This window comes from Dryobates pubescens, chromosome 13 (assembly GCF_014839835.1).
Source record: "Dryobates pubescens isolate bDryPub1 chromosome 13, bDryPub1.pri, whole genome shotgun sequence".
NCBI classification, from domain to species: Eukaryota; Metazoa; Chordata; class Aves; order Piciformes; family Picidae; genus Dryobates; species Dryobates pubescens.
Window position 1 is genome coordinate 32,416,255 of NC_071624.1, and position 25,899 is coordinate 32,442,153.

The 25,899-nt window shown below is 56.2% G+C and overlaps 1 protein-coding gene across 18 annotated transcripts in view; it reads left to right on the top strand.

The window, feature by feature from the left end:
* The window catches only part of MSI2 (musashi RNA binding protein 2), a 236,696-nt gene that overhangs the window by 138,989 nt on the left and 71,808 nt on the right, over positions 1 to 25,899 (top strand). For all 18 annotated transcript variants that reach the window (XM_054166717.1, XM_054166718.1, XM_054166723.1 and 15 more), the window contains one exon: positions 4,389 to 4,437. In XM_054166717.1, coding sequence (XP_054022692.1) covers positions 4,389 to 4,437 — 49 coding nt within the window. The remainder of the gene's footprint in view (positions 1 to 4,388; positions 4,438 to 25,899) is intronic.

Below are 25,899 nucleotides of genomic sequence, written 5' to 3' on the forward strand. Positions count from 1 at the left end.
CTGAATTGGATCTGTGTGAGGGGTGCTGGGGCAGAGGAGGAGTCTGTTGGGTTTCAGTGTCTGGCTGGAACTGATACTGCCTGGCAAGTCCTTTTGTCTTCCTTTTAGTATTTGCCTGAAGTGCTGAACCTACTCACTTTGTACCATGCTCTCAGAATTAGTTCAGACCAATCAGCTCCTTTAAGCCTCCACGTTGAGCCATAACCACAGCTGGGAAGGGAGAGGACTTCTTAGGTTGCCAGCTGCTTTCTCAGCAGGTGGGGTGGGAGGTGGCTCTGCTTGGTGGCCCAGTGTCACACGTGCCCTGGGGACATCAGCCCTTTGCTGGGGGGTTGGTTTTGCTCTCAGCAGGCCACTCCTGCAGTCACAGAATCACTGAATGTGGGGGTTGGAAGGGACCTCTGGAGAGCATGCAGTCCAGCCCCCTGCTGATGCAGGTACTGTGAGATCAGGTTAGCCAAGATTGCAGTGTCTGGGGGGGTGGAATCTCTCCAGAGAAGGAGACTCCACAGAGTCTCTCTGGGCTCCAGCACCCTCACACCAAAGCAGCTTCTGACAAGAGCCTAGCCCCATGCTCACGACCTCCACCCTTTAGCTCTTGCAAGCATTGAGCAGATCCCCTCTCAGCCTGCCCCTTCCAGGCCCACAGCCCCAGGTCTCACCTCCCTCAGGGTTCCTCTGGCTGGTGCTCAGGTGTGGTGGGTGAGCAGCTGAGCCTTGCAGGTGCCTACTGCATTTTCCAGTCCTCTTCTATCCCTGGCCACAAGTTCCTTCTCCTTTGTCAGCCAGGTGCTAGCTGCACAGCTTGAGCTGAGACCTGGAGGACTTGGAGCTGAAGCATCTGTAAGCTACTGGGGGAGCAGGAGAGCCTCAGCTGGAGGAGAGGGTTAATGCTGGCCAGCCACAGCTCCTGAACCTGCTTGAGTTTCAGCTGCGGGCTGCTGGTTTGTTGTTTTTGTTGTGGTGGTTGGGTTTTTTTTTCCCTTCCCCTGAAACAGGGATCAATTTGCTTACTCCAGGGTTTACTGCCAGTTACCTTGACTGTGTCCCTTCTTTCTCCTTGATGAAAACTTGAACAAGCTGCTTGTGTTTGCTTCAGAGAGAAGCGTGAGAAAGGGGCTGTGTGTGCGAGCCTGGCTGCTCCGCTCATTCTATTCAGCCCTTTGTATATTCAGCTTCTTCTCCCCTCAGTTCTTGCTGTTCTGCCAGATTTCCATACCATTGATGGGGCTCCTGAATTAATCAGCTTCTTTCTCCCCCCAGCCTCCCTCCCATACCCTCACCACCTTTTTGCAACTGGTGAAAAGTTTTTCCTGGGAGCGTGCTGCCCTCCCCGTATTGATTTTCCTCTCCTGCTTTTCTCCCCAGCTCTCAGATGTTTTATTTTGCACAGCCCTAATAGAATTTTCCTTTTGCCACAGCACTTTATCTATTCAGGAGGCTTCAAGAAGTCTCATTGTGTCACTGGACTATGGAGGAAAGAGCCTATTCTTCTCTTACAATGGCTGCCCAAAAAAATAACCCAGGGTGGGGTAACCTCAGAAAGGGCAGAGACAGAGATAAAATGTTCTGACCTTAGGAAACAGAAAAGATAACCAATTAGACATTGTTGAAAGGGCACCAGCTGCCCCAAAGCACACCCCACTGCTTGTTTTTCCTTAGAGGCATGCTTGGGCCATGGCTGCACCTCGCTGCTGAGCTGCTTCCCCCCTTGCAGGTCTTCAGGTTTGAACTGCTGGGGCTGACCCTGTCCTGGGGAGCTGAGTGCCCAGTTCTGAGCCCAGTGCTCGGAGGGATGAGTCACAGAATCCTTTCACTTGGAAAAGAGCTTTAAGATCCTTGAGTCCAACCAGCAACCCAACCCCACCATGGCCACCAAGCCCTGTCCCCAGGTGCCATGCCCACAGGTTTCTCGAGCACCTCCAGGGATGGGGACTCCACCACCTCCCTGGGCAGCCTGTGCCACTCTGGCCACTCTGGCAGTTAAAAACAGTTTTCCTGATATCCAACCTAAACCTCCCTGGTGCAATGCCAGGCCATGAGGTGCCCACCTCCAGGATACCTGCACCCAAGAGAGGGTTTTGTACCCACAGCTCAACATTTAGCCTGCTGGGATGCTCCAGGCTGAGCTGTGGCCATGCAAAAGCAGGGTTAGAGTCGTGCTGTGCCTCATCTTGCATCTCTTCTCCCCCTAACAGCAACATGAGCAGCCAGTGATGTCCTTGCAGCAGGAGATGTCCTCTTCAAATGGCAGCTCCAGCCAGGACAGCCTGTGCACGGTGGCAGCCTCTGGGTCTGGGGGCAGCAGAGCAGCCTGGGCTGGGGGGTTTGGTGCTGTGGTGCATCCTGGGCCTCCCTGGGCTCTGCTGTGGGGTTTCAGACAGAAATGCAGCTCTTCCAGTGTGACCTATTAAAACTCCTGGAACTGCAGTTGATGTGGGGTCAGAAGGGCGCTCAGCAGCCTCCCAGAGAGCAAGGCAGCAGCCCCAGTGATGCTCTGGGAAACAGCATTAGGTGCAAGATGTAATTTTTGGTCCCAGTGAGGCCAAGACCTGAGGGAATGAAAAATAAAGATTGCTGTGCAAACATGACCCCAGAGCAGAGATAAGTGCTGGAGGGGGGCGAAGGGAAGCTCTGTCCTTATCTGCCTGCTGATGTTGCTCATACTTGTGAGTTTTCCTCCTTGGAGTGAAGGAAGACAGCAGGACAAATGGCTCTGTGCTGTGTGTGGTTTGGATTTTTCAGTGCATCAGCATCTTGAGCTCTCTCTCTCGATGGGTGTGGAGGAGCCGTGCTGCTCCTCCAGCCCAGGCCTTCGCTGGGGCACTTTGCAAAGCACTTGGGCTGGAAAAGCTAAGAACAAGGTAAGCAGAGGCAGGTTTTTAGATGAACTTGGGCATGGTGTGAGGTTTTCTGCACTGCTTGTTCTGCTGTGCAGCTGTGTTGGCAGAAAGGAGAGGAGGTCAGCACGGAGCAGGCAGAGGGGGTTGAGGTGAATGGTAGAAGCCCTTTGGTGACCTCGTGTGAGGTGAAGGGAGCTTGGAACTGCAGTGTAAAGCACTTGGGCTGAAAGAAAGGAGTCATAGGAATCCAGAGGATAAGAACATGGAAGTGCCATAAAAATTAATGGGGGGAAATCCTAAAACCCCCCCAAGAAACCCCAGCCCCACAACCAGGGGAGTCCTGCTTTTGGGTCAGTCTCTTCACATGCAACAAGTGACAGGAGAAGAGGAAACAGCCTCAGGTTGTGCCAGGGAAGGTTCAGGTTGGATGTTAGGAACAGTTTCTTCCCAGCAAGGGCTCTCAGGCACTGGCCCAGGCTGCCCAGGGAAGTGGTGGAGTCCCCAGCCCTGGAGGGGTTTAAGAGCTGTGTGGCTGTGGTGCTGGGGGCTGTGGCTCAGTGGCAGTGGTGGGAAGGTGAGCTCTGGGTGAGTGCTTGCAATTGATGATCTCAAAGGTCTCTTCCAGCCCCAACATTTCTGTGGATCTTCTCCCTTCCCTCAGCATCTCCAGCAGTTTGTTGGTGGAACAGTTCTCATCCTGATGGGGAATAGCAAGTCTCTAATTTCTGCTCAGAGCTTGCCCAGAACCTTTCCTGCAGCACCCAGCACCAACCCCCCCCCCAGCTCCTCCAGCCTCTGAGCCACAGCTTAAAATGGTGATGCTGGAAAGCAAAGCCCAGCACCAGATCCTTCTGAAATAAGTGTAAAACGTGAGGTGTGGCTGTGCAGATGAAACAGAGGTGGAATAAATCATGCAAATGGCAATGGAAGTTGAAAGCAATTTGGTTGCACTTCAGTACTTTTCATCAGGCATCTCTCTTCTGAAGTGGAAATGCCAAGTCTGATGCGAATTAAACTCTCTCCCTCCTCCCTCTCCCCTCTTTCCTCTTGCTTTTCAACAGCCCTTCTGAAAGCCTCTGAATACCTTGCTTGGCTTCCCAGCTTTTGCCCTGCTCATGCTTCTGGTAACCTCCCAGCTCTCAGTCAGGACAGTGACTCTGGCTTGGAGAGGTCCTGAGCTTGGTTTGCATCCACAGCTCCTCTCTCAGCCCTTATCTCCCTGCAAAAGGGAAGGAGGCTGGGATGAGGCCCAGCCAGGGACCAGCAAGGGCTGGAGGAGTTCCTCAGACATTTGGCTTTGTGGCACAGCAGAACTTTCAGTGTTCGCTTTTCCGCTCGAGGATCAAACGTCAGCCGGGACAGGGAGAGAGCAGCAGGTTCCCAGGAGGAAGAGCTGACTCTGAGCAAAAGCCAGAGGTCTGCTGCACCATTTGTAGCTGAGCTGAGGCTGCTCCTGCCTCTGTCTCTCCCCTTCCCAGTCTCTGTTGTGTCTGTGAAGCCTGCAGCAGGGGTTAAAGCCTCCATCTCCCCTCTTCTGTCTTGCAGGTGGAGGACGCCATGCTCATGTTTGACAAGACGACCAACAGGCATAGAGGTAAGAGAGAGCAGGGGCTCAGACACCACCTCTGTGACAGCTGCTGCATGGTGAGCACAGCCACAAAGCAGGGTCAGCCCCCTACCTCCTGTGCCTCCAGTGGTGCCAGCCCTCTGGCCTGCAGGTGTGGCAGAGGAGGGGCTGGTGGCCGAGCAGCGCCGTGTGTCACGGGCATGTTCTTACTGGAGGTGGCTTCGCTGCTCAGCCTGTTGGCTCCTCTCGGGGAGGAACATTGTCAGGCTCCATGGCAGCCCTGGAGGTGGTGAAGCCCAGGGGGCTGGGTGTGGTGAGGCTGCAGGGGAGCAGCGTTAGGCTAAGCTGGGCATAAGGGAAGCTAAGCTGAGGCTCCAGGGAGTGAAGGAGCTAAACCCCTGGACCAGAGCTGAGGACTGCTCGTTCTCCAGATGGATCTCCAGGAGAGGGATTGCCCTCCACATTTAACAGGAGACAAGGGTTCATCACTGCTTGTAGAGTTCTGTGGGAAGGACCTGGGGCTGTGCTCAGTGTTTGGCCACTGCTGGCAATGGAATCAGTGAAGCTCCTCAGCCTCTCAGGGAGAGGTTCAGGTCCCCACTGCAGCAGCGATGTGGAGCTCCAGGCAGAGAGCAGCCTGGCAACTGCATCTTCCCAACTGGGAGCAGCTGAACCTACCCAGGCACCAGAGGCAGCACTGGGGACAGGCTCTGAGACCCTCTCCCCTTCTGTCCAAACACCACAACTGATTTCATGCCAGAGGCTCCCTGCCCTAAGGTGTGTCTGGGGGCAGCGTGGGAGGCCAGCACAGATTGTGGCTTCTGCCCCGTGGGACAGCCTGGATGTGGAGCCCCAAGGGTTGTCCTTTGCCCTTCACATTCCAGCATCTCCATGGGGTTTGTGATTGCTGTGGTGTTGTCCTAGCCATGAGTGTGTCAGCTGCTCAGGGCAGGTTGTTCAGGGAGGCTGCTGGAAGGTGCAGAGGAGCCTGTGCCCAGGCAGGCAGCGATGGGAGCACTGGGAACAGTGGGGAGCAGCCCAGAGTGCTTGGCTGCTGCCAGTTCACCATGGCAGTCAGGAGATCAGACCTCCCAGAGCTGTCTGAATTATTCACTGCTCTGATATTTGCCTTAACAAGCAACTTGGTGCATGCACATGGCTGAGTAAGTCAGGCAGGCCTCCAGGACAGCATTCCCTCCCTCCTCCAGTTCCTCCCAGGCACTGCTCCCTCTCTGAAGTCAGGGGCTGTGGTCCCCTGCTTGGAAGGATGAGCTCTGCAGAGCCAGGGAAGAGTGTGGACAGCCAGTGCCCACCAGCTCTGTAACAGGAACTGAGTGTTCAAAACTCTCACAGAGTTTGGAAAGTTCAACCCCTGACAACTTCCTTTTATATCCAGGGAACTTTCCACCCTTCTCCTTGCAGCCACCCTCAAAGAGGCCATAAATCCTCCTCCCCATTCAGGATCTTGGCACTTTGATGGTTGCATTTATGAGCTGCCTTATGTGGTGCTTTAGTGCTGGGCACAAGGGCCCCCCCTCAGCCCTGCTCTGCCATGGTCTGCTCAAGGGGTACTGGGGGGGCTCTGGTCCCAGCCAGGCACAGTCTCAGCAGACTTGGCCCCTGTGCACGTGGCTCAGTGACTCTGCTGCCTGCTCCCTGCTCCTGTTTGTGTTCCTTGCTTTCATCTCTCAAACTGTTTCCTAACCTGCTGAGTTTGTGGTGTGCATCAGGCAGGCTGGCAGCGAGTGCCTCTTGGCCTCCATCTCCATGGCCTGGCCTTGTGAGGCTTTTGCAGCCCAGTTCACCAGTCCCTGACCTCTGGCTTCTTGTCTCTGCCTCTGTCACCCCCTGGAGCAGGACTCCACTGACCCTTTCCAAGGGTGCATGAGGCACAGGGAGTCCCTGTGGGCAGCTTGTCCTGGGGGATGTCAGCCTGTCCTGTAGCCCAACTGCAGCCCATCAGCAGGGCTGGGTGGCCCCAGCAGCTGCTTTGTCCCCAGACAGGGGCTTTGCTCCAGAGCCAGGGGGACAAGGTCTCCATTTGCTGAAATGTCCTAAATCCTGGAGGTTTCTTCCCTGCTGAGGCTCCTGACTGTGCCCACAGCAGGCTCTGTTCCTGCCCACCCGGCTTGCTGGTGGTCTCTGGTGGCTTTACTGGGCTCCACTGCCAGGCTAGGCAGGAGACTGCAGGGACATTCAGAGCTGAGCTGTGGTGTCTGAGTCCTTCCTTTGCTTCCTGCAGGCAGGACACTCATCCCTTCCCACCTCCCTCAAGGTGATCCCTGCCTGTCCCCCGCCGGTGGCACAGTGCTGCTGTAAGCACTTTGCACAGCATGAGGGCACCGGGAAGGGCTCTGCTTGTGCTCTGCTCCTGCTGAGCTCTGCTCTAACAGCTCCAGTTCAGCTTTTCTGTGCTCCTGGGGGGAGCTGGAACAGTGCACTGGGGAGCCCTGCTATCAGGTGTGAGCCTGAGTGATAAGCTCCAGAGGGTGGATTCCTCCTCCAAAAGCATCTTTCTGCTTTTGATCTGGAGAAAAGTTCCCTAACTGCTGGAGCTGAGGGCTGCAGATGGAGGGGGGCACCATAGCTGCCATGAAACCTTTTGGTGTTTGCCACAAAGGGCTTTTCCCCCCATGGTGTGTGTTGAGGACAGGAAGCAACAGCTCTTCCTTTGCCCCCCAGGGATTCTCTGATTTGATTTCTTTGGTCATTTTTTTTGTAGCCTGGTTTTTCTGCATGCAGACTGCAATGTTTCTCTCTGCATCAGCATCCTTCTGTAAGCTGCTACAGGAGACCTAAGGGGGAAGGAGGCAAGAGTCCCAAAAGACCCCAAATCCAACTCCAAATGCTGTTGGGTGGAGATGATGTTGCTCACATCTCCTGCATGCTGCACCAGCCTCAGGCTCTGGACCCGGCTCTGTCCCGCTGGCAGGGTGGGCTGGAGGCCTCCCTCCCTGCTGCTGGCAAACAAGGGAGCTCTCTGGCACCCAGCAGGGCCAGCTCTGTTTGTCAGGCTGTTTCCCAGGGAACAGGCTTCCCCTTTTGCTGGGAGCAGGACAATCCTGCCCCGTTCCCAGGATCAGCCAAAATTCCTGCGAGTGGCTGAATCCCGGCCGGTGCCAGGGGGCTGCGCGGCTGGCACAGCTGCCAGGGAGGCCTGAGAGGCTCAGCTCTGCATCTTCACCTCTGCCAAGCATAGGTGGCAGGAAGAAGCAAGTGTAAAAGGCAGAGCTAAGAGTCATCTTTTGTCCCTTTCCTTGAGGAGAAGTCCCCTTCCCCCTGCCAGATGGGAGGAACAGTTCATTTATGGGCAGTTCCAGCACCCTCCAGACCTTCTTGCTGGAGAAGAGTAACCCCCAGAGCTGGGGGGGACAGACTGACACTGGGATTTTTAGGCCTCTCCTGGGCTTTCCAGCCCCATTGCAAGATGTTTTCCCTCAGGGTAGCTGTTGGGGGATGTTTAAGCTGCTCCAGATGGTTGAGGCTCAGCAGCTCCAGCTGATGAGGCACTGCAACAGGCTGCCCCGGGAGGCGGTGGCGTCGCTGCGAAGAACAAGTAGATGTGGCACCTGGGGATGTGGTCTAGTGGTCATGGAGGTGTTGGGTAGAAGGTTGGACTCGATGATCTCAGAGGTCTTTGCCAAATTTCCTGATTCCCCAGGCTTGGATTTCTCCAGCCACTAACCAGGCTCAGGGGCTGGCCGGCGGCCGCTGCGCCGGAGCGCGCCGGGCCGCGGCGATTGCTACGAGGGTCCCCCAGACTTGGCAGATGGGGACACTGATTGCATTGGAAACACCTTCAGAATGCAGCAGCAGTGTTCATGGCAATTCCTGAACCCATTTGTGGGTTGCAATCTGTGTCTTCTCATCAGCCACGGGAAAGCGAGGTGGCAGGGAAAATGCCCACGGTGGTTTGCTGGAGCTGGGCCGGGCCTGGGCTGAGCAGGAAGGAGAAGTACTGAAACGCACTCCCTGCTGCTGGGAGCCCAGAGGAACTTCTTGCAAGCAAAGTGAGAGTGCTTGTTGACATCGTTCTGGCAGGTGTGTGCTGCTTGTGTGCCTGTTCTGGGAGCGTGGAGCTCGCCCAGCCCTGGAGCAGCCCCGGTTCCTCGGTGGGGATCAGAGCTTCAGCCCTAGAGAAAGGTTTCCAAAGCTGCTCAGCACTCAGCAATTTGCTTAATAGCTTGGGAAAGCTGGAAGCCCCATGGCTGCCAGGGGGGCACAGAACTTCTCTAGCACTCCAAATGTCATCATGCCAACCGCTCTTGTTTGCTCTGCTGGTGTCTTCCTTAATGCCCAGCTGCTCCTGGAGGCGCTCTGAGGAAAAGTCTCGGAGCTGGTACTCTTCATGGCTGTCTCTGGCTGGGCTGAGGGCAGGCTGCCATGGCTGAAGGAGTGGTTAAGGTTTGGAGTACTGTAGGTGAAACAATCCCTCACTTCACTGGGTTGCTGTGTCTTCTTGCAAGGGTACTCCAGGCTTGGCCACTCCCTTGTGATGGTAGCCATGCACTGAACTAGCACTGGGCAGCCAGATCTGTCTGGCTCAGCTTGGTTAAGATGCTGCTTCGCAGAATCACCTGGGAAGGGGCCTTAAAAGGTCATCCAGTCCAACCTCCCTGCAGTCAGCAGGGACATCCTCAGCTAGATCAGGTTGCCCAGAGCCCTGTTGAGCCTCACCTTGAGTATCTCCAGGGATGGGGCCTCAAGCACCTCCCTGGGCAACTTTCCTTTTGGAAGGCAAGTGTTGGTGGTGCTCAGTTTCTGTACCCTCTGTGGTACATCTGCACTTCCATCCAGGGAGCAAACCACACACAGAAGTTCTCCACACACCCTGGAAGATCACTTCCATCACTTTCTTCACTGCCTAAAATTCCATGGAGCTGAAAATCACCAGGTCAGTCTTGAAAGGGCTGGTAACTGGAAAGGGAAGAAAGAGAGGAGGGGGTGGGGGGGTTGTGTTATTTTGTTCCCCTTGCAAAGTGCAGATAAAATCTGGAGTTCAGCATTAGGTATTGATCTTTGGGGCTTGGAGGGAGCCTGGCAAGATGATGATGTCCTTCTAACTTCATTATGGAAGGGAGCTCCAGGAGCATACCAATGTGCAGCCCAGCAGCCAGGGCTCTGCTCCCGGGGAGGAGCGCCAGGGTCGTGCGTCGTGTCTGTGCCACCCCTGCCCAGCAGGCTGCAGAGCTGCAAAGGGCTTCTCCAGGTGGGAGCAGTTGGTGTCATGGTTGTGTTCCTTGGAGGAGACAGGAGGGGTGCTGTGAGCGAGGGGTCAGCTGTGCTGTGGCCAGGGGTGAGGCTTTTCTTGTGTTGTGTCCGGCTGCCAGAGCCTGGCTTCTGGAGCTGCCCTCTGGAACTGACATTTCTCTAGATGAGATAGGGTCACTGCAATTATTTGTTTATCACCCTCTCCCTCAAGTAAGGGAAGGTCAAGTGCATTGAAAAATACCTCCCCCCCAGGCAATTCTGATTAAAGAGCACTGGAAAAACAGAGAAACTTCTCCTGGGATTGGTGATTTTCGGCGGCGTGACAGCGCTGAGGCCTTTGAGGGCAGCTCGGAGGGAGCCTTCTGTCTGCTCCCTACCTCCAGGTGATAGAAGGAGAGGAAATGGCTTGAAATTGTGCCCAGGGCAGGGTTAGGTTGGAGAGGAGGAAAAATTTCTTTGCCTCAAGAGTGCTCAGGGATTGGCACAGGCTGCCCAGGGAGGTGCTGGAGTCCCCATCCCTGGAGGTGTTCCAGAAACCTGTGGCCATGGCACCTGAGGACAGGGCTTGGTGGCCATGGTGGGGTTGGGCTGATGGTTGGACTTGATCTAAGAGGTCTTGTCTAACCCAAACGATTCCATGACTGTGGTTCTATGCTCACACACTTCTGCTTTCAGCAGGATGGGACTAAGGGGGCAGCTGCTCTTTGGCCAGGTTTGACCTGGAGGATTTTGGAGAAGGCTTCCCAAACACAGCCTGGGAGTCTTTGCTTGGAGCACAAAGTGCTTGCAGGGCTTTGGCTGGCAAGTGTGACAGGCTGCAAATGCAGGCAGTGTCATTGTTACTGCTTGCCTGGGTGAGATGAGCTTTCTGCTCCCCTGTCAGCTCTATCCCTCCAGAAATGGGGCTCCTGAGAGTGCTGATGGTGGGAGGGAAGCGCTCGCTCCGCTCCCCAGCCGCTGAAACTCACGGCAGGGACCTGGGCTGTGCGGCACCAGGCGAGATGTGAACCCCTGGTGCAGAGAGATGCAGGTTGTTTGTCTTCTGCCAGAGACACAGAGAGCAGGAGCTGCAGGCAGGGGGGGGTTGTAGAGTGATTTTCTGGCAAATATTTGCTTCCAAACTCGACGTGAGGGCTGTGGAAGATTCATTAGTTAATATTATTTACCACTTACAGCCCCATCAGTGGAGGTGGTGATGGCTGAGCTGTGACACCGTCAGTCAGAGCTGCCTGTTTGGATTGCAGCTCTGACATGTGCCAGATGAATATTTCATGGGGGGGCTGTTTTTAATATTACATCCTCACTTATAAATATTCATGGGGGAAAACACAATTCCTGCTGAAGAGCAATCTCCACGTGTCAGGAGTTCGCCTCCACCCCTGCGGGAGGCAGGGTAGGAGTTGGGATGGCTGTGGATGGGGAGATGGAGCATGGGGTCCTTGATTTTGGGGGCTGAGTGGCTTTGTCCTACCATTTCATTGAGCTGTTGAGGTTGGAAGAGACCTTTGGGATCATCATGTTCACGCTTCCAGGGGCTGAGTGGCTTTGTCCCACCACTTCCCGTTTCACAGAGCCATTGGGGCTGGAAGAGACCTTGGAGACCATCACCAGGCGAGCGGTTGGACATGAACATCTCAAAGGTGTCCTGCAGCCACAACAGCTCAGGGGACCTGCAGTCCCCCTCAGCTTCAGGTGAGGGGGAGAGCAGGTTGCCAGGAGCTGCTGAGGTGGCATGCAAGTGGCGTCAAGCACGGCACGCCCGGTGCTGCTCCCTTCCGGGGTGTTAACAACCAACCAAGCGGAAAGCTGCCAATTCTTGGCTCCATCTCCCTTGTCCCTTTAATTTCCTGGCCACTGCCCCATTGCTGCTGCCGATGTGAAGTGGAAAAGAGGAAAGCTTGGAGGCAGGCTGAGCCCAGCATCCCCAGCAGGCTCCATCTCAGACTAACAAATAAGGCTCCTGGCCACGCTTTTCAGGGCGATTATTGAACGTCTCGGGTGGTTACAGGCCCGGTGCCCCCAGCCTCCCGCTGCAGAGCACCACCTGAGGCTCGGAGTAATTGCCCAGCCATGTCCTGTCTGTCACACCTTATTGCTTAATTTGATACCAGGGATGAAAATTAACAGCCAGAGGAGAAGGAGCCAGCAGCTGCCCTGGTTAGGATGCACTGGAGGAACAGATCTGTGCAGAGGCTTGCTGTGGAGAAGGGGAGAGGCTCAGCTCGCCCAGCAGCAGGCAGGAGGTGGCCTGGCAGTTTTATTTCCTTGTTTAACAGGCACATGCAATAACAATGCAGACAAAAACAAATCCCACCCCACCAAGCTCCAGGAAAGGTTGCAACTGCAGCCCAGGCTGGATGTTAGGAGAGGTTTCTGTACTACAGGAGTGGTCAGGGATTGGCACAGGCTGCCCAGCGTGGTGGTGAATCCCCATCCCTGGAGGCATTCAAGAAGCCTGTGGCCATGGCCCTTGGGGACATGGTTTCGTGGCCATGGTGGTGCTGGGTTGATGCTTGGAGGTGTTTTCCAACCTTACTGATTCTTTGATCACAAGTAGAGGGCTGGTGCTTTCCTCCCCAGAGCTGCAGTTAGCAGTCACTGCCCTGCAAGGAGAAATCTTCCCCTTTGGTCCCCACTGAGCAGCGTCCACAGCTTAGTGCTGTTGGACTGGGGTCGTGTTGGAGGGCCAGAGAACACCCATGGAACCTTTCCCATCTCTGAAAGGTTCTTCAGGAAACACAGAGCAAGAGTTGTGCAGATACTAAAGACCTTTTTTGGCCTTAGGGTAATGGCTCAGTTGCACTTGCAGAGAGCCCTGTTAGGAGCAGACCAAATCATCTTCCCAGCTGAAGCTGTGCCGAGAAGGCAGCGAGGTCATCACAATAGGACTCCAGTTTGCCACCTTCATTGTCACTGCTGAGCAGCCAGCTTGAGTGACAGAGAAATTAGCAACAAATCCTGGTGGCCTGTGAATGGAAAGAAACCCTAAATGCCCTGCATAAGTTCTTGCTTATGAATCTCCTCAGCTGATGAAACCCAAGCCTTTGGCTTGCCAGGCTGCGGGAGCGGCGTGATTAGCAGGGAGCGCTGGAGTCTTGGGGGACTGCTTGGAAATGTTAATTGAGGAAAGGCCAGAAATGGGAGGAGAACAAAATGCAACATTTACATAGATGGGCAGCCCTCACCCAAGCAGCAGAATTGAAATCAGTGTGGTGACCTTGAGGAGATAGGGAGGCAGGCACCTGCTGCAGCACGCCCGCGGCCCCGGGATGGACGTCCCGAGAGGCTGCGCTGCCGCCGGGGTGCTGCCTCCCAGGGTGCTGCTGGAAGCAGCCTGGGTGAGTCCCCTCAGATATGTGCTGGGAAGGTGGGTGCCTTCTGGTCCTGTCTGCTGGTTTGGGTGATAAAGCTTTTCCTGAGGGTGAGGAGGACGTTCCCAGCAGCCTGAAGAGGTGGCTGAGCTCTTTGGGGCTGGATTCCCTCTGCCCAGTGCCAGCCCGGGAGTAAATCACCTCCTGCTGCTGCCACTTTAGTCACCCCCAGGACCTGGCTGCTGCTGAAGCCTTTAATTTCAGAAGGTCATTGCCACATGCAGAACCTCCTGGTGATCTGTTTAAACAAGCAGATAACACCTCCCCTGTCCTCAAACCCTTGAGATTCAGCAGAAATGGGTCCCCAGCTGCTGCTGGTAGCACAAGGGAAGGGTTTTACCTCCAGTCCTGCTGCTCGAGCCAGCTCTGCCAACACATCTCTCTGTCCTCCCCATCCCCAGCTGTGATCCTGCTCTTCTGGGCACTGGGTTTGAAGAGTTGGTGCTATGGGTGTGGGATGCTGGTGGGAGCTGTGGGGGCTTGAGCACTGCTCCTGCCTTGCTGAGCAGGGTGGGTGTGCTTGAGTGGGGGGCTGACCCCAGCCCTGCTCTGTACCCAGAGAGCAGAAATTGCTCCTGGGATGGTTTTTATGAGCAGGAGCTTGGAGTGGCTGCTGCTGAAGGAGGGCTTGGCAGTGGGGTGTGTAAATGGAAGCATTGCTACCCTGCAATTAAGGGTTTACAGCTCTTGCCTGGGGACGTTCACCTAATCAATCCTCTTGTATTGCCAAATTAGAAGCTGTTAAAATTGCAGGCTTCACTGTGTAAAATGTGTGCTGCAGCAGCTCTGTGCTGGGCTGGGGCAGGTCCCACAGAGCTTTCCTCACCTCCTGCTCCCCCTCCTGCCAGCCACAGTTTCACCCTCCTCCCTCCAGCACGACTGCAACTGGTTGAACTGGGCAGGGAATGGGGGTGGCTGCTTCTGCCCCTTTGCTGTCTCACTTCCCAGAGCATTTGCAGCTTGACCTCCTGCACATCCTTGAGCCTGCCCCCACAGGGGAGGGTCTCCAGCCCTCGTTCTGGTCATCTTTGTGGCCTCCTCTGGACCCTCTGTGCTGGGGGCAGCAGAACTGGAGGCAGTGCTGCAGCTGGGGTCTGAGCAGAGCAGAGGGGCAGAATCCCCTCCTTCAGCAAAGAGGAGACCCTTTGAGCTCACCTGGAGAGCCAGAGGTGGTGGTGGGCAGAGCCTCCTGGGGTGGGCACAGCCTTGCAGGACACGCGTGGGGACCCCGGGTGGGCTGTGGCAGGCGGAGCTCCTGCCAGGCCCGCGCCGGCTCCCGGCAGTGCCCCTCTGCCTGATTTCCCACAGCACCGAGTTTGGGCTGGAAGGTTTCTCTAATTAGGCTGATGAATGGGCACAGGCAAGGAGTGAATTTGCTTATTCTGTGGGTTTTTTGTACATTTAAGCTGAAGTAAGAACATCTGGCACTTTTTTTTCTCCTCTGGATCCGACAGAATAAGTTGCAGAAGAGCTGTGCTCAGCACAGTGCAGGTCAGCAGGCTGGGGCTGGGGGCTGGGGGTTTTCCTCCCCCTTTTTAATTTATTGAGTGTTTTCTGGGCCAGAAGGAGAACCTGCAGCCTGTGTGATCATTCCCAGCTTGTTCTCCACTTTTAAACACCTTCCCATGCTAACAGCTCCATCAGTGCTCCACTTTAGAAGCAGCCCAGGAGTGAAGAGGTTGAGTGGCACCAGCCCTACACAGCCCTGCCTTGAGGGATGTCAGAGCTGGTTGCAGGCATGTGGTGGATGAAGCCTTGGATGCTCCCAGGGGAACCAGTAAGGTCTGGGATCAGGGGCACAGCTCCTGCCAGTGCTGAGCATGGATCCAGGTCTGACTCCATGGCTCACACTTTGACCACAACCATCCCTCTGTGTTTAGAGTCATAGAATTGTTTCACTTGGAAGAGATCTCCAAGATCACCCAGTCCAGCCTTCAACCCAGCACCACCATGGCCACAGGGTTCTTGGACTCCTCCAGGGATGGGGACTCCACCACCTCCCTGGGCAGCCTGTGCCAGTCCCTGACCCATCTGCTCTCAGTGGGACCATGCCTGGCCCCAGAGCCAGGCAGCTGAGGGCTGTGTGGTTGGCTGCAGGCTCAGCAGTGGAAGCCTCCCTGCTGGTCCATCACCTGTGTCAGCTGGGCACTCGTGTCCAGCAGTGTGCTGAGAGGGAGGGCAGCATCTGAGGGAGAGCCTGGCAAGAGAACCTTCTGCTTCCAGCAGCAAAGATTCCCCTGCCAGCCCCTGGGAAGTTCAGAGGAGCCAAAAGCCCTCAGAGGTGCTGGAGGTGGTTTTGGCTTTTGCTGATTTCTCTTCCTCTCTGTTGAGGGCTCTGCTCTCAGTGCCAGCCTGTCTGGGAGCAGATTGCCTGCTGCTGGCACAAGGAAACAGAAACATTTTGTGTCCCTTCAGTCTCTGGAAGTTCACTGAAATTGCAGGACCCCCCCAAAAAAAAATCAGGATTGACCAAAGTGTGGGAGTTGTTCTCCTGCAAATCAGCAGCTCCCAGGGATGCTGCCCAGCTCTCCTCCTGGCCATTGGACTTGCTTTGGCATTGTCCATGACAGGGTAGGAGCATGGGGTGCTGGTCCTGAACCCAGCCCTGGGGCTTGGAGGGGATGGGGAGCTGCAGGAGGGTGGTGAGAGGTGGAAGTGGGCTGCAGACCTGCCTGGGGAAAGGAGCTCAGAGGGGTTGGGGAGCTGCAGGAGGGTGGTGAGAGGTGGAGGTGGGCTGCAGACCTGCCTGGCTGCCAGGGGAAGGAGCAGCTGCAGAGGAGAGCTGGGAGCAGCTGTGGGTATGAAATTAGTCATTCTGTGGAGAAATGGAGTTGATAAATAATAAAAGAGTGATATTAACAACAGATGCTTTCCAGGTCAGATGACTCTGATAAAAGCAGCCAGCAGCCCTGGGTGATGCTGTGGAGGGCCTGGGTCTGTATTTATGGCTCTCTCCCTGGGAAGGCTGTAAATAAGCAGGTGTTTGTGGAGGGGGGGCTGGCTGCACCTCTCTGTGTACCTGGCATCTGATTGCTGTTTTGAGACAGCAGCCCAAGTGCTCCTGCTCCTGCTCCTGCTCCTGCTCCTCACACAGGCTCTGAGGCTTGCCAAGGGAAGTGGAGGCTGATGGATGCCTGGGAAGCCAGCAGCTCCCTCCCCTCCTCTCCTCTGCTTGTTTTTCTATTCCTGGCTTTTCATTTTGATAACTGTTTTGATTTGTGAAATCCTACACCTTAGCCAGTGTTCCCTTTGTGATGATTTAGTGTGCTCTTCTTATCTTTCACCTTAAATCTTTTGATAAGAGCATTTTAAAAAATGAAATTGCTACCTGACATCATTATACACTGCTGGCTGCCTGCCAGCCCAGGCAGGAGCTGCTGAGCAGCACAGAGCCTCCCAGAAGCCTTCCTGAGCCAGCCTGGGGCTGCAGGTGGGAGAGGGGAGGCTGAGAAAGGACCTTCTTGGCTCTTGTCAGGGTCTGGAGGACAAATCTTGTGAGGAGCAGCTGAGGGAACTGGGGCTGATTAGTCTGGAAGAGAGGAGGCTGAGGGAGACCTCATTGCTCTCTGCAGCTCCCTGAAAGGAGGTTGCAGTGAGGTGGAGTTGGGCTCTCCTTCTAGTGTCAGGTGACAGGAGAGGAAATGGCCTCAGGTTGCACCAGGTGAGGTTTAGGCTGAAGATTGAGGAAAGTTACTTTGCTGCCAGAGTGGTCAGGGACTGGCAGAGGCTGCCCAGGGAGCTGGTGGAGTCCCCATCCCTGCAGGTGCTCCAGAAACCTGTGGCCATGGCACCTGGGGACAGGGTTTGGTGGCCATGGTGGGGCTGGGTTCATGGCTGGACTCAATGACCTTAAGGATCTTTTCCAACTGAAATGATTCTGTGTTTTTGCAGCCAGGATCTCCTTGCCCAGCCCAGGTGGTTGCAGCAGGGACCCTCATGACCCTCCTTCATCAGAGGCTTCATCACTTCACCCCCTGCAGGTTGCAGTGACACATTCCCAGGGTGCAGGGGCTTGCCTAAGGAGTTGTTGCCTTTCCCATTCAGTGCTCAACATGGCCAAAGACTGCCCTGAGTCACAGACTCACAGAGTGGTTTGGGTCAGAAGGGACTTTAAAGCTCATCCAGCTCCAACCCCCTGCCATGGGCAGGGACACCTCCACCAGCCCAGGTTGCTCAAGGCCTCATCCAGCCTGGCCTTGAGCACCTCCAGGGAGGGGACATCCACAGCCCCTCTGGGCAGCCTGTGCCAGAGTCTCCTCACCCTCACTGCAAAGAATTTCTTCCTCATCTCCAGTCTCAGTCTCCCCTCTCCCAGCTCAAAGTCCCTGCTCCTCATCCTGGCACTCTCAGCCTGTGTCAGAAGTCCCTCCCCAGCTGTTTTGTAGCCCCTTCAGGTGATGGAAGGCTGCTCTAAGGTCTCCCCAGGTTCATCTGTGTTGAGATCAGAGGTGATAGCAGCCCCCAGATCTGCTGGCAGGTGATTCAGCAGCATTTGTGTCCAGCCTAGCCCAATGCTTCTCCCCTCAGAGGAACAGAAAAAAGAAAGAAAGAGTAAAAAAAAAAGAAAAAAAGAGCCCAGCCCTCACCAAATAATAATCCTGAGCCTAAATTGCTGCTTTTGGAGCTGTCTTGTCTCTTTTGAGGAGCAACTGGAGACAACTAGACAAGCTTCAATGGCAGCGAATAAAGAAACATCACTTTCTGCAGACAATCTTCTGTTAGCAGTCACTTTCCAGCAGACATTCAATCAAAATGCTAATAGCCAAGGCAAGGAGGGAGCCAGGTTATTGTAGCACTAATTGATAGGCAGCAGGGCTGGGGAAGTGCTGCTGGGGAGAGATTCTGCAAAGATGATTCTCTTTTAATTGCAAAGATCCCCACAAAACAAGGAGCAAACAATTTCATCATGGGTTGGCTTAGGTAATGGTTTGGAACATTTGGCTTCCAGTTACTTGGGTTGGGTTGGGGTTTGTTGGGGTTGGGTTGGGGTTTGTTGGGGTTGGGTTGGGGTTTGTTGGGGTTGGGTTATGGTTTGGGTTTGTTGGTTTGGTTAGGTTGGGTTGGGTTTTGCTGCTTCGGGTTTGGTTTTGTTTGGGTCTGGTTTGTTTGGGTCTGGTTTGTTTGGGTCTGGTTTTGCTGCTTTGAGTTTGTTTTGGTTTGTTTGGGTCTGGTTTGTTTGAGTTTGGTTTGAGTTTGGTTTGTTTGGGTTTGGTTTTGCTGCTTTGGGTTTGGTTGGGCCTGGTTTGGTTGGGCCTGGTTTGGTTGGGCCTGGTTTGGTTTCTAAACCAGCAGTTATGAAGATCACTTGAAAAAGAATGAAGCCATGGTGAAAGGTGGTGACTTTATCTAGACTTGGGTGGCTACTTTGCATCAACATTAATCCTGTCAAATCTGGAGCTCCTTTATTTGTACAATAGGCTGCTGAGAGCTGGAGCTGGAGCTGGAGCCACGCTGCAGGCAGGGGTGCAGCTCCTAGCTGATGCTTCAAATCATCAGCAGCAATTACACCAGCAAGGATTTAAAGGCACCTTTTGAAGGAGGGGAAGAACGAGCTGAGGGGCATTCAGTGAGGCTTTAGAGGGCAGCTGGGGTACCAGAGTTTGATATAAATGGGGATTGTGGAGATTCAGTGATGGGAAGCTGCAAACTAAGATCTGCTTTTGAGTGCAGCAGGAGCTGATTGTCCCCCGATGGGTGAGAGAGGTGTGCCGATGGTCCTGAGCTGCCCATGTGGTTCCCAGCCTGTGCTGTCCCCATCAGAGCCTTCCCTTCAGCCCTCCTCCCCTCCCTTCAGCCCTCCTCCCCAGCCTTTTCTTTCCCTCAACAGTTGGACTCAGTGACCTTAAAGGTCTTTTCCAGCTGAACAGTTGCTGGATTCTGTGGCCCATCCCTTCTTCTCTTCATCCCATCCCTTCCCTTCATCCCTCCTGCACCAGCACTGCTTGCCACTGTCCCTGCCCTCGCTGGAGCCCGGGGAGCCAGGGCAGAGCTGTCCCTGCCAGGCAGCCTCTGCTGCAGCTCATCTTTGATGGATTCATTGATAACAAACCAAGGAAGGCTTGGGGGGCTCTGGGGAGGGGTTGGTGTGTTTTGCTTTGGTTGCTGGGGGTGGGGGCTCTTGCTGGGGGAGGGAGGGATGAGCTCTGCTGCCTTTCAATTTGTCAGGCTCTCTCTCCAAGATGTGCCAGAGAAGAAAGGGTAATTAATAGGCTTGAAGTCATTTCCGACGTGTCAGTATTTCTGCCTTGCTTCCAAGTGATAATGTTCACTGGCTCCAGGCCCCCAGGGAGCCTTCCATCTTATTAACTTGTCTAGGAGAAACAGGGAGTGGGGACAGCTTGGGCCAGTGGGTGACATGCAATGAGGATTTGTGGTGTAGTGAGCTGTAAACATGGGGGCTGAGTACAGAGGGGAAAGGGGAAACTGGAAAAAACAAAGGCTGAAACAAGAGCTTCAGAAGGGCACTGGGCACAGAGTGGTGAGGGAGGGCATGGGCTGCAGCTCGGGCAGCCTGGACCCCACCTGGAGAGCTGGACCTGCCTTGAGCTGTCACCCACGGCCCAATCTGGCACTTCAGAGCTGGGTCCTGGTTCTGGCCAAGTCGCTCTGACTGTGAGGGGAGAGGCACCAGTGGTTCTGCCACCAAAAGAGCTGAGTGTGCCAGGCCACAGTGGTGCCTTGGTGTCAGCAGAGGCTTGGGGCTGTCTCGTGGCTGTGGGCTCTGCTGCTGGCAGCTCTGACCTGGGGGCTCTGCTGCTGGCAGGTCTGACCTGTGGGCTCTGCTGCTGGCAGGTCTGACCTGTGGGCTCTGCTGCTGGCAGCTCTGACCTGTGGGCTCTGCAGCTGGCAGCTCTGACCTGGGGGCTCTGCTGCTGGCAGCTCTGACCTGTGGGCTCTGCTGCTGGCAGCTCTGACCTGTGGGCTCTGCTCCTGGCAGGTCTGACCTGTGGGCTCTGCTGCTGGCAGCTCTGACCTGTGGGCTCTGCAGCTGGCAGCTCTGACCTGTGGGCTCTGCTGCTGGCAGGTCTGACCTGTGGGCTCTGCTGCTGGCAGGTCTGACCTGTGGGCTGCTGGCAGGTCTGACCTGTGGGCTCTGCTGCTGGCAGCTCTGACCTGTGGGCTGCTGGCAGCTCTGACCTGTGGGCTCTGCTGCTGGCAGGTCTGACCTGTGGGCTCTGCAGCTGGCAGCTCTGACCTGTGGGCTCTGCTGCTGGCAGGTCTGACCTGTGGGCTCTGCAGCTGGCAGCTCTGACCTGTGGGCTGCTGGCAGGTCTGACCTGTGGGCTCTGCAGCTGGCAGCTCTGACCTGTGGGCTCTGCTGCTGGCAGGTCTGACCTGTGGGCTCTGCAGCTGGCAGCTCTGACCTGTGGGCTCTGCAGCTGGCAGCTCTGACCTGTGGGCTCTGCTGCTGGCAGGTCTGACCTGTGGGCTCTGCTGCTGGCAGGTCTGACCTGTGGGCTCTGCTGCTGGCAGGTCTGACCTGTGGGCTCTGCTGCTGGCAGCTCTGACCTGTGGGCTCTGCTGCTGGCAGGTCTGACCTGGGGGCTCTGCTGCTGGCAGCTCTGACCTGTGGGCTCTGCTGCTGGCAGCTCTGACCTGTGGGCTCTGCTCCTGGCAGGTCTGACCTGTGGGCTCTGCTGCTGGCAGGTCTGACCTGTGGGCTCTGCAGCTGGCAGCTCTGACCTGTGGGCTCTGCTGCTGGCAGGTCTGACCTGTGGGCTCTGCTGCTGGCAGGTCTGACCTGTGGGCTGCTGGCAGGTCTGACCTGTGGGCTCTGCTGCTGGCAGCTCTGACCTGTGGGCTGCTGGCAGCTCTGACCTGTGGGCTCTGCTGCTGGCAGGTCTGACCTGTGGGCTCTGCTGCTGGCAGGTCTGACCTGTGGGCTCTGCAGCTGGCAGCTCTGACCTGGGGGCTCTGCTGCTGGCAGGTCTGACCTGTGGGCTGCTGGCAGCTCTGACCTGTGGGCTCTGCAGCTGGCAGGTCTGACCTGTGGGCTCTGCTCCTGGCAGGTCTGACCTGTGGGCTCTGCTGCTGGCAGCTCTGACCTGTGGGCTCTGCTGCTGGCAGGTCTGACCTGGGGGCTCTGCTGCTGGCAGGTCTGACCTGTGGGCTCTGCTGCTGGCAGCTCTGACCTGTGGGCTCTGCTGCTGGCAGCTCTGACCTGTGGGCTCTGCAGCTGGCAGCTCTGACCTGTGGGCTCTGCTGCTGGCAGCTCTGACCTGTGGGCTCTGCTGCTGGCAGCTCTGACCTGTGGGCTCTGCTGCTGGCAGCTCTGACCTGTGGGCTCTGCTGCTGGCAGGTCTGACCTGTGGGCTGCTGGCAGGTCTGACCTGTGGGCTCTGCTGCTGGCAGGTCTGACCTGTGGGCTCTGCTGCTGGCAGCTCTGACCTGGGGGCTCTGCTGCTGGCAGCTCTGACCTGGGGGCTCTGCTGCTGGCAGCTCTGACCTGGGGGCTCTGCTGCTGGCAGCTCTGACCTGGGGGCTCTGCTGCTGGCAGGTCTGACCTGGGGGCTCTGCTGCTGGCAGGTCTGACCTGTGGGCTGCTGGCAGCTCTGACCTGTGGGCTCTGCTGCTGGCAGCTCTGACCTGTGGGCTCTGCTGCTGGCAGGTCTGACCTGGGGGCTCTGCTGCTGGCAGGTCTGACCTGTGGGCTGCTGGCAGGTCTGACCTGTGGGCTCTGCAGCTGGCAGCTCTGACCCTGTGGGCTCTGCAGCTGGCAGGTCTGACCCTGTGGGCTCTGCTCCTGGCAGGTCTGACCTGTGGGCTCTGCTGCTGTTGTAAAGAAGCTGCAAGACCCCCTGGGAAGAGAGGGATGAGCAGGTCCTGTCCGTAGGAGCATCAGGACGCAGCAAGGAGATGCCTGGGAGCAGCTCCCTGTGGCTGGGCTGGGCTGCCTGGCACAGCCTGGCTCTGGAGCTGTGACCTTCCTGACAGATGTGGCCTTACATAAGGCTGCTGCTGGAGCTGCACACGGAGCCTGCTCTGCTTCTCTCGGCTTGGTTGGAAGCTCCCCTCCCCAGCAGGAGGGCAGGAGCAGCTCTGGCAGCTGCTGGAGCAGCAGAGGCTGGGGGCAGCGCTGCTCTGCAGCCTGTGCAAGATGTTGGAGATGGGTCCCATCCTGCTGGGCTCTGAAGGAGCACAGCTTGGTGTTTGGGTGGCTGGGAAGGAGCAGGATGGCTTTCACATATTGACAGGGGTTTTTTTCCCCTTCCCTTTTGTGATTTCACTCCTGTTTGTCAGGCTCACTTTTCATTTTCCAGGGAAATGATGATGACTAAACATCTCTGACAGCCTCTTTGCAGAGTGTGAGAAAGCTACAATGAGGGCAAAAAGAAAAACCCAACCAGGAGCCACCTCAAAGCTCTTCAGTGATTAAGGTCCTTAACTGGCAAGTTCTCTTGTGCTGCAGAGCCTCTTTCTGCACAATGGAGCTCCCCTTGCAAGCACTTGTTAAGGGAGGCTCCAGTATCATCTAATTAAAACTTGGTTTAATATTCTGTGAAACTGAAAAGTGAATCCTTCCTGCTGGAAGGAATGACCATGCATGCATTAGTGCTGCTGCTGTGGAGGCCTTGGCAGCTTCTCCAAACATTAGCACAGCCTCCATGCCCAAGGGGAGAGCTGGGGGCCCTGCCCAGGGCTGCTTTCTCAACTGAGACCCTGGGCTAGTGGTGGGAGCTTGGGGGTCATCCAGTCCCTGCTTTGGGATGTGGTTCCATGGCCACGGTGGCGCTGGGCTGATGGTTGGGCTGGATGATCTCAGAGGGCTTTTCCACCCTTCCTGATTGTATGGAGAGAAGGATGTGGGGGAGGAAGAAAACCAAACCAAAACAGAAGTTCAAGCTGCAGTTTGTTTTAACCCCCCCCAGACACACTCTGAATCCTTGCACCGAGGACAGGAGAGCCACCACAAGGGCAGAGAAGCTCCGAACATCTGTGGGTTTCCCTCCCTTTCCCCAGCTGCCTTGCTGAGCCTGAGTCTGAAAATATCTCTGTGCCTGATCTATTGAAGGTTTCCATTATTGACTAGCAGAAAGGCTGCTTTTGTCTGCCTCTTGCTTGTGGGCAAGAGATAGCTCTACAAAGCAGCAGGTTTATCTGGAGAGAGCAGCGAGGGGAGGCAGGAGCCCCGGGCCAGCCACGGGGAGGCATCAGAAACCTCTGCAGGGGGAGCAGGGATGAGAGGGTCTGCCAGGAGAGATGTGCTGCAGAGCCCCTCAGAGCAGGTGTGGGGCTTGGCAGAGTCTCCTGCTGGTGCTCAAAGTGCTTTCACAACTGGGGAAGGGCAGCAAAAGCCAGCGTGGCCCTTCTGCTCTGGGATCAGCACTCTCCAAACCCCTGCTCCCTCCTCCCCCTCCTGCTCCTCAGGGAGCTGGGCACTAATGAAGCTGTCCCAGGCTGGAGGGACCTGCAAGCCTTGCCCTGTAGTGGTGGCAGCTCATGAAACAAGAGCTGTGCTGAGTGCTTGGGAGGAGAGCCCTTGTCAGTGAGTGTCACAGGAAGGTGCTGCAGCCTCAGCAGGGCTTGGCAGGGGCTCTGGGGTAAAGCTGTGGATGGCTTCTTGGGGAGGTTTAGGTTGGACATTAGAAAGAATTTCTTTGCTGCAGGAGTGGTCAGGGACTGGCAGAGGCTGCCCAGGGAGGTGGTGGAGTCCCCATGCCTGCAGGTGTTTGAGAGACCTGTGGCCATGGCACCTGGGGACAGGGTTTGGTGGTGTTGGGTTGCTGGCTGCACTGGATGATCCTGGAGGCCTTTTCCAACCTTTATGATTCTCTGGTTCCAGCTGCTGTCAGAGCTGGCTGGATCCAGGCTCCTGATGGGGGTGGTGAAATGTTGCCTGTGGTGAGCCTGGTGGGGGCTGCCCAGGAGCCAGTGCTGCCCGCAGCCTTGCCAGGCGTTTGGATTGGCAGGGCTGGGGGCAGCTGGTGGGTATGGGGAGGTCTGGCAGGGTAAAGGCAGCATCAGCTGGGCTCAGTAGTGCAAGCAATCCATAGGGGCCTTTCACACTGCTCCCCTCCTCACCCAGCCCCCTGGGAGGGGATTGTTGCAGCCTGCCTGGGGCACTCACTGTGCAGTCCACAGCCTGCATCCTAGGGTGGGTGAGCCATGGTGTCAGGAGGGTGTCAGCCTCCCCCCCCCGAAACAACAGCATTGGGCAGTGGATCAAAGCATGAAGCCTTTCACACTGCCCATGTCCCATCAGGAGGGCTCTCCGTGGCGGGTGATAGCCATCGGCACTGCCTTATCTCTGCTTGTTTGCCTCTTACAAGCTGATAAACTTTGAGCTGGATGAGAATCGAGCCTGCCTCCTTGGGAATGTCTTGATCAGGCCTGAAATAGCCTGGCTGGGGCTGGGGGAAAGGCCTTGATGCCGCAGAAGCCCAGGAGCTGCTGTTCTGGCTGATGCTCAGCATCTCTGCTGCAGGTCCTGCCTCTGCCGGGGGTGGGCTCTGGGTGTTTGGGTGGCACTGCCAGCCCTGCCCTTACTCCACAGCCAGGTGGCTGCTGTGACCAGCAGAGAGAGATCAGTGAGGATGACTGCTGGTGCTTCAGAAGGGGATGCTTCACTTTTCATTTTGACCTGTGGCCAGTAGGATGAGTGAGGTGATTCTCCCCCTCTGCTCTGCCTTTGTGTGACCCCACCTGGAGCACTGTGTCCTGTTCTGCTGTCCCCAGCACAGGCAGGACAGAGGTGGGCATGAAGATGATCAGAGGGCTGGAGAACCTCCCCTGTGGGGACAGGCTGGGAGAGTTGGGGTTGTTCAGCCTGGAGAAGAGAAAGCTCCAGGGAGACCTTAGAGCAACCTTCCAGTACCTGAAGGAGCTACAGGAGGGCTGGGGAGGGACTTTTGGCAAGGGCTGGGAGTGACTGGGCAAGGGACAATGGCTTTGAGCTGGGAGAGGGGAAATTGAGACTGGAGATGAGGAAGAAACTCTTCACAGTGAGGGTGGGGAGACACTGGCACAGGCTGCCCAGGCAGGCTGTGGCTGCCCCCTCCCTGGAGGTGTTCAGCACCAGGCTGGATGAGGCCTTGAGCAACCTGGGCTGCTGGGAGCTGTCCCTGCCTGCTGCCTGCAGCCTGCAGCAGCCTGTGCTGAGGAATCCAGTGGGATGCACAGCAGGCAGGGCTGCTCCTCAGGACAGTGCTCAGCTGCTCTCTCCTCTGCGTACTGAGCATCCCCAATTTCCCCTTTTACTTCCCTTTTTCTCCTCCCAGGAATGTCTGTATCAAAAGCAGAGAGAGTTTTCTGCAAGCCCCCGTGGTCAATTTGCAGAGCCCTTGATCAGACAGAGCTGGGCTTTGATTTCCATGGCACTGCACTGCTTTTTCTAAGGCACTGTATAAAGAAATCTTCAATCACTGTACACAAGCTCTTTTCTTTCCCAGTAAGCCAGCTGCAACCTGCTGTGGAAATGCACAGTTTAGAAGTGGAAGGCAGGTGAGCCAAGGGCTGTAACAAGCACCTTAACATCTGAAGAAAGAAACCAGAAGGCACACAGTAACTGCCAGAAAGAAACACAAACAGTGCAGAGCAGGAGCAGTGGCAGCACTCAGCCCCTGCGTGCTGCCCGGGGCTGGGGAATGGTCTCTGCTGCCTGCCAAGCCAAGGCAGCCTAAGCACAGCTTTGCTCTTGTGTTTGGAGGGTTTGTTGGGTTTGTTGTTTGGGTCTTTGTAAGCAGGTTGCGAGCCAAAGGGTGTTCCTGGAGGCAGCTGCTGCTGCCTGTGCCTGAGAGTCCTCCCGGGCTCCCCCAGCACTGCACAGGGCTCCATGCCCATCACAACCTGGGGCAGTGATGCCCTCACCAGGGCTTCCCCACCCCTGGGCTAGCAGCCCCCTGCTGGTTCCCAAAGGGGTCTTGAGAGAGGCTGGCAGGGGGTTGTGCCGGCGCTCTCCACACCAGCC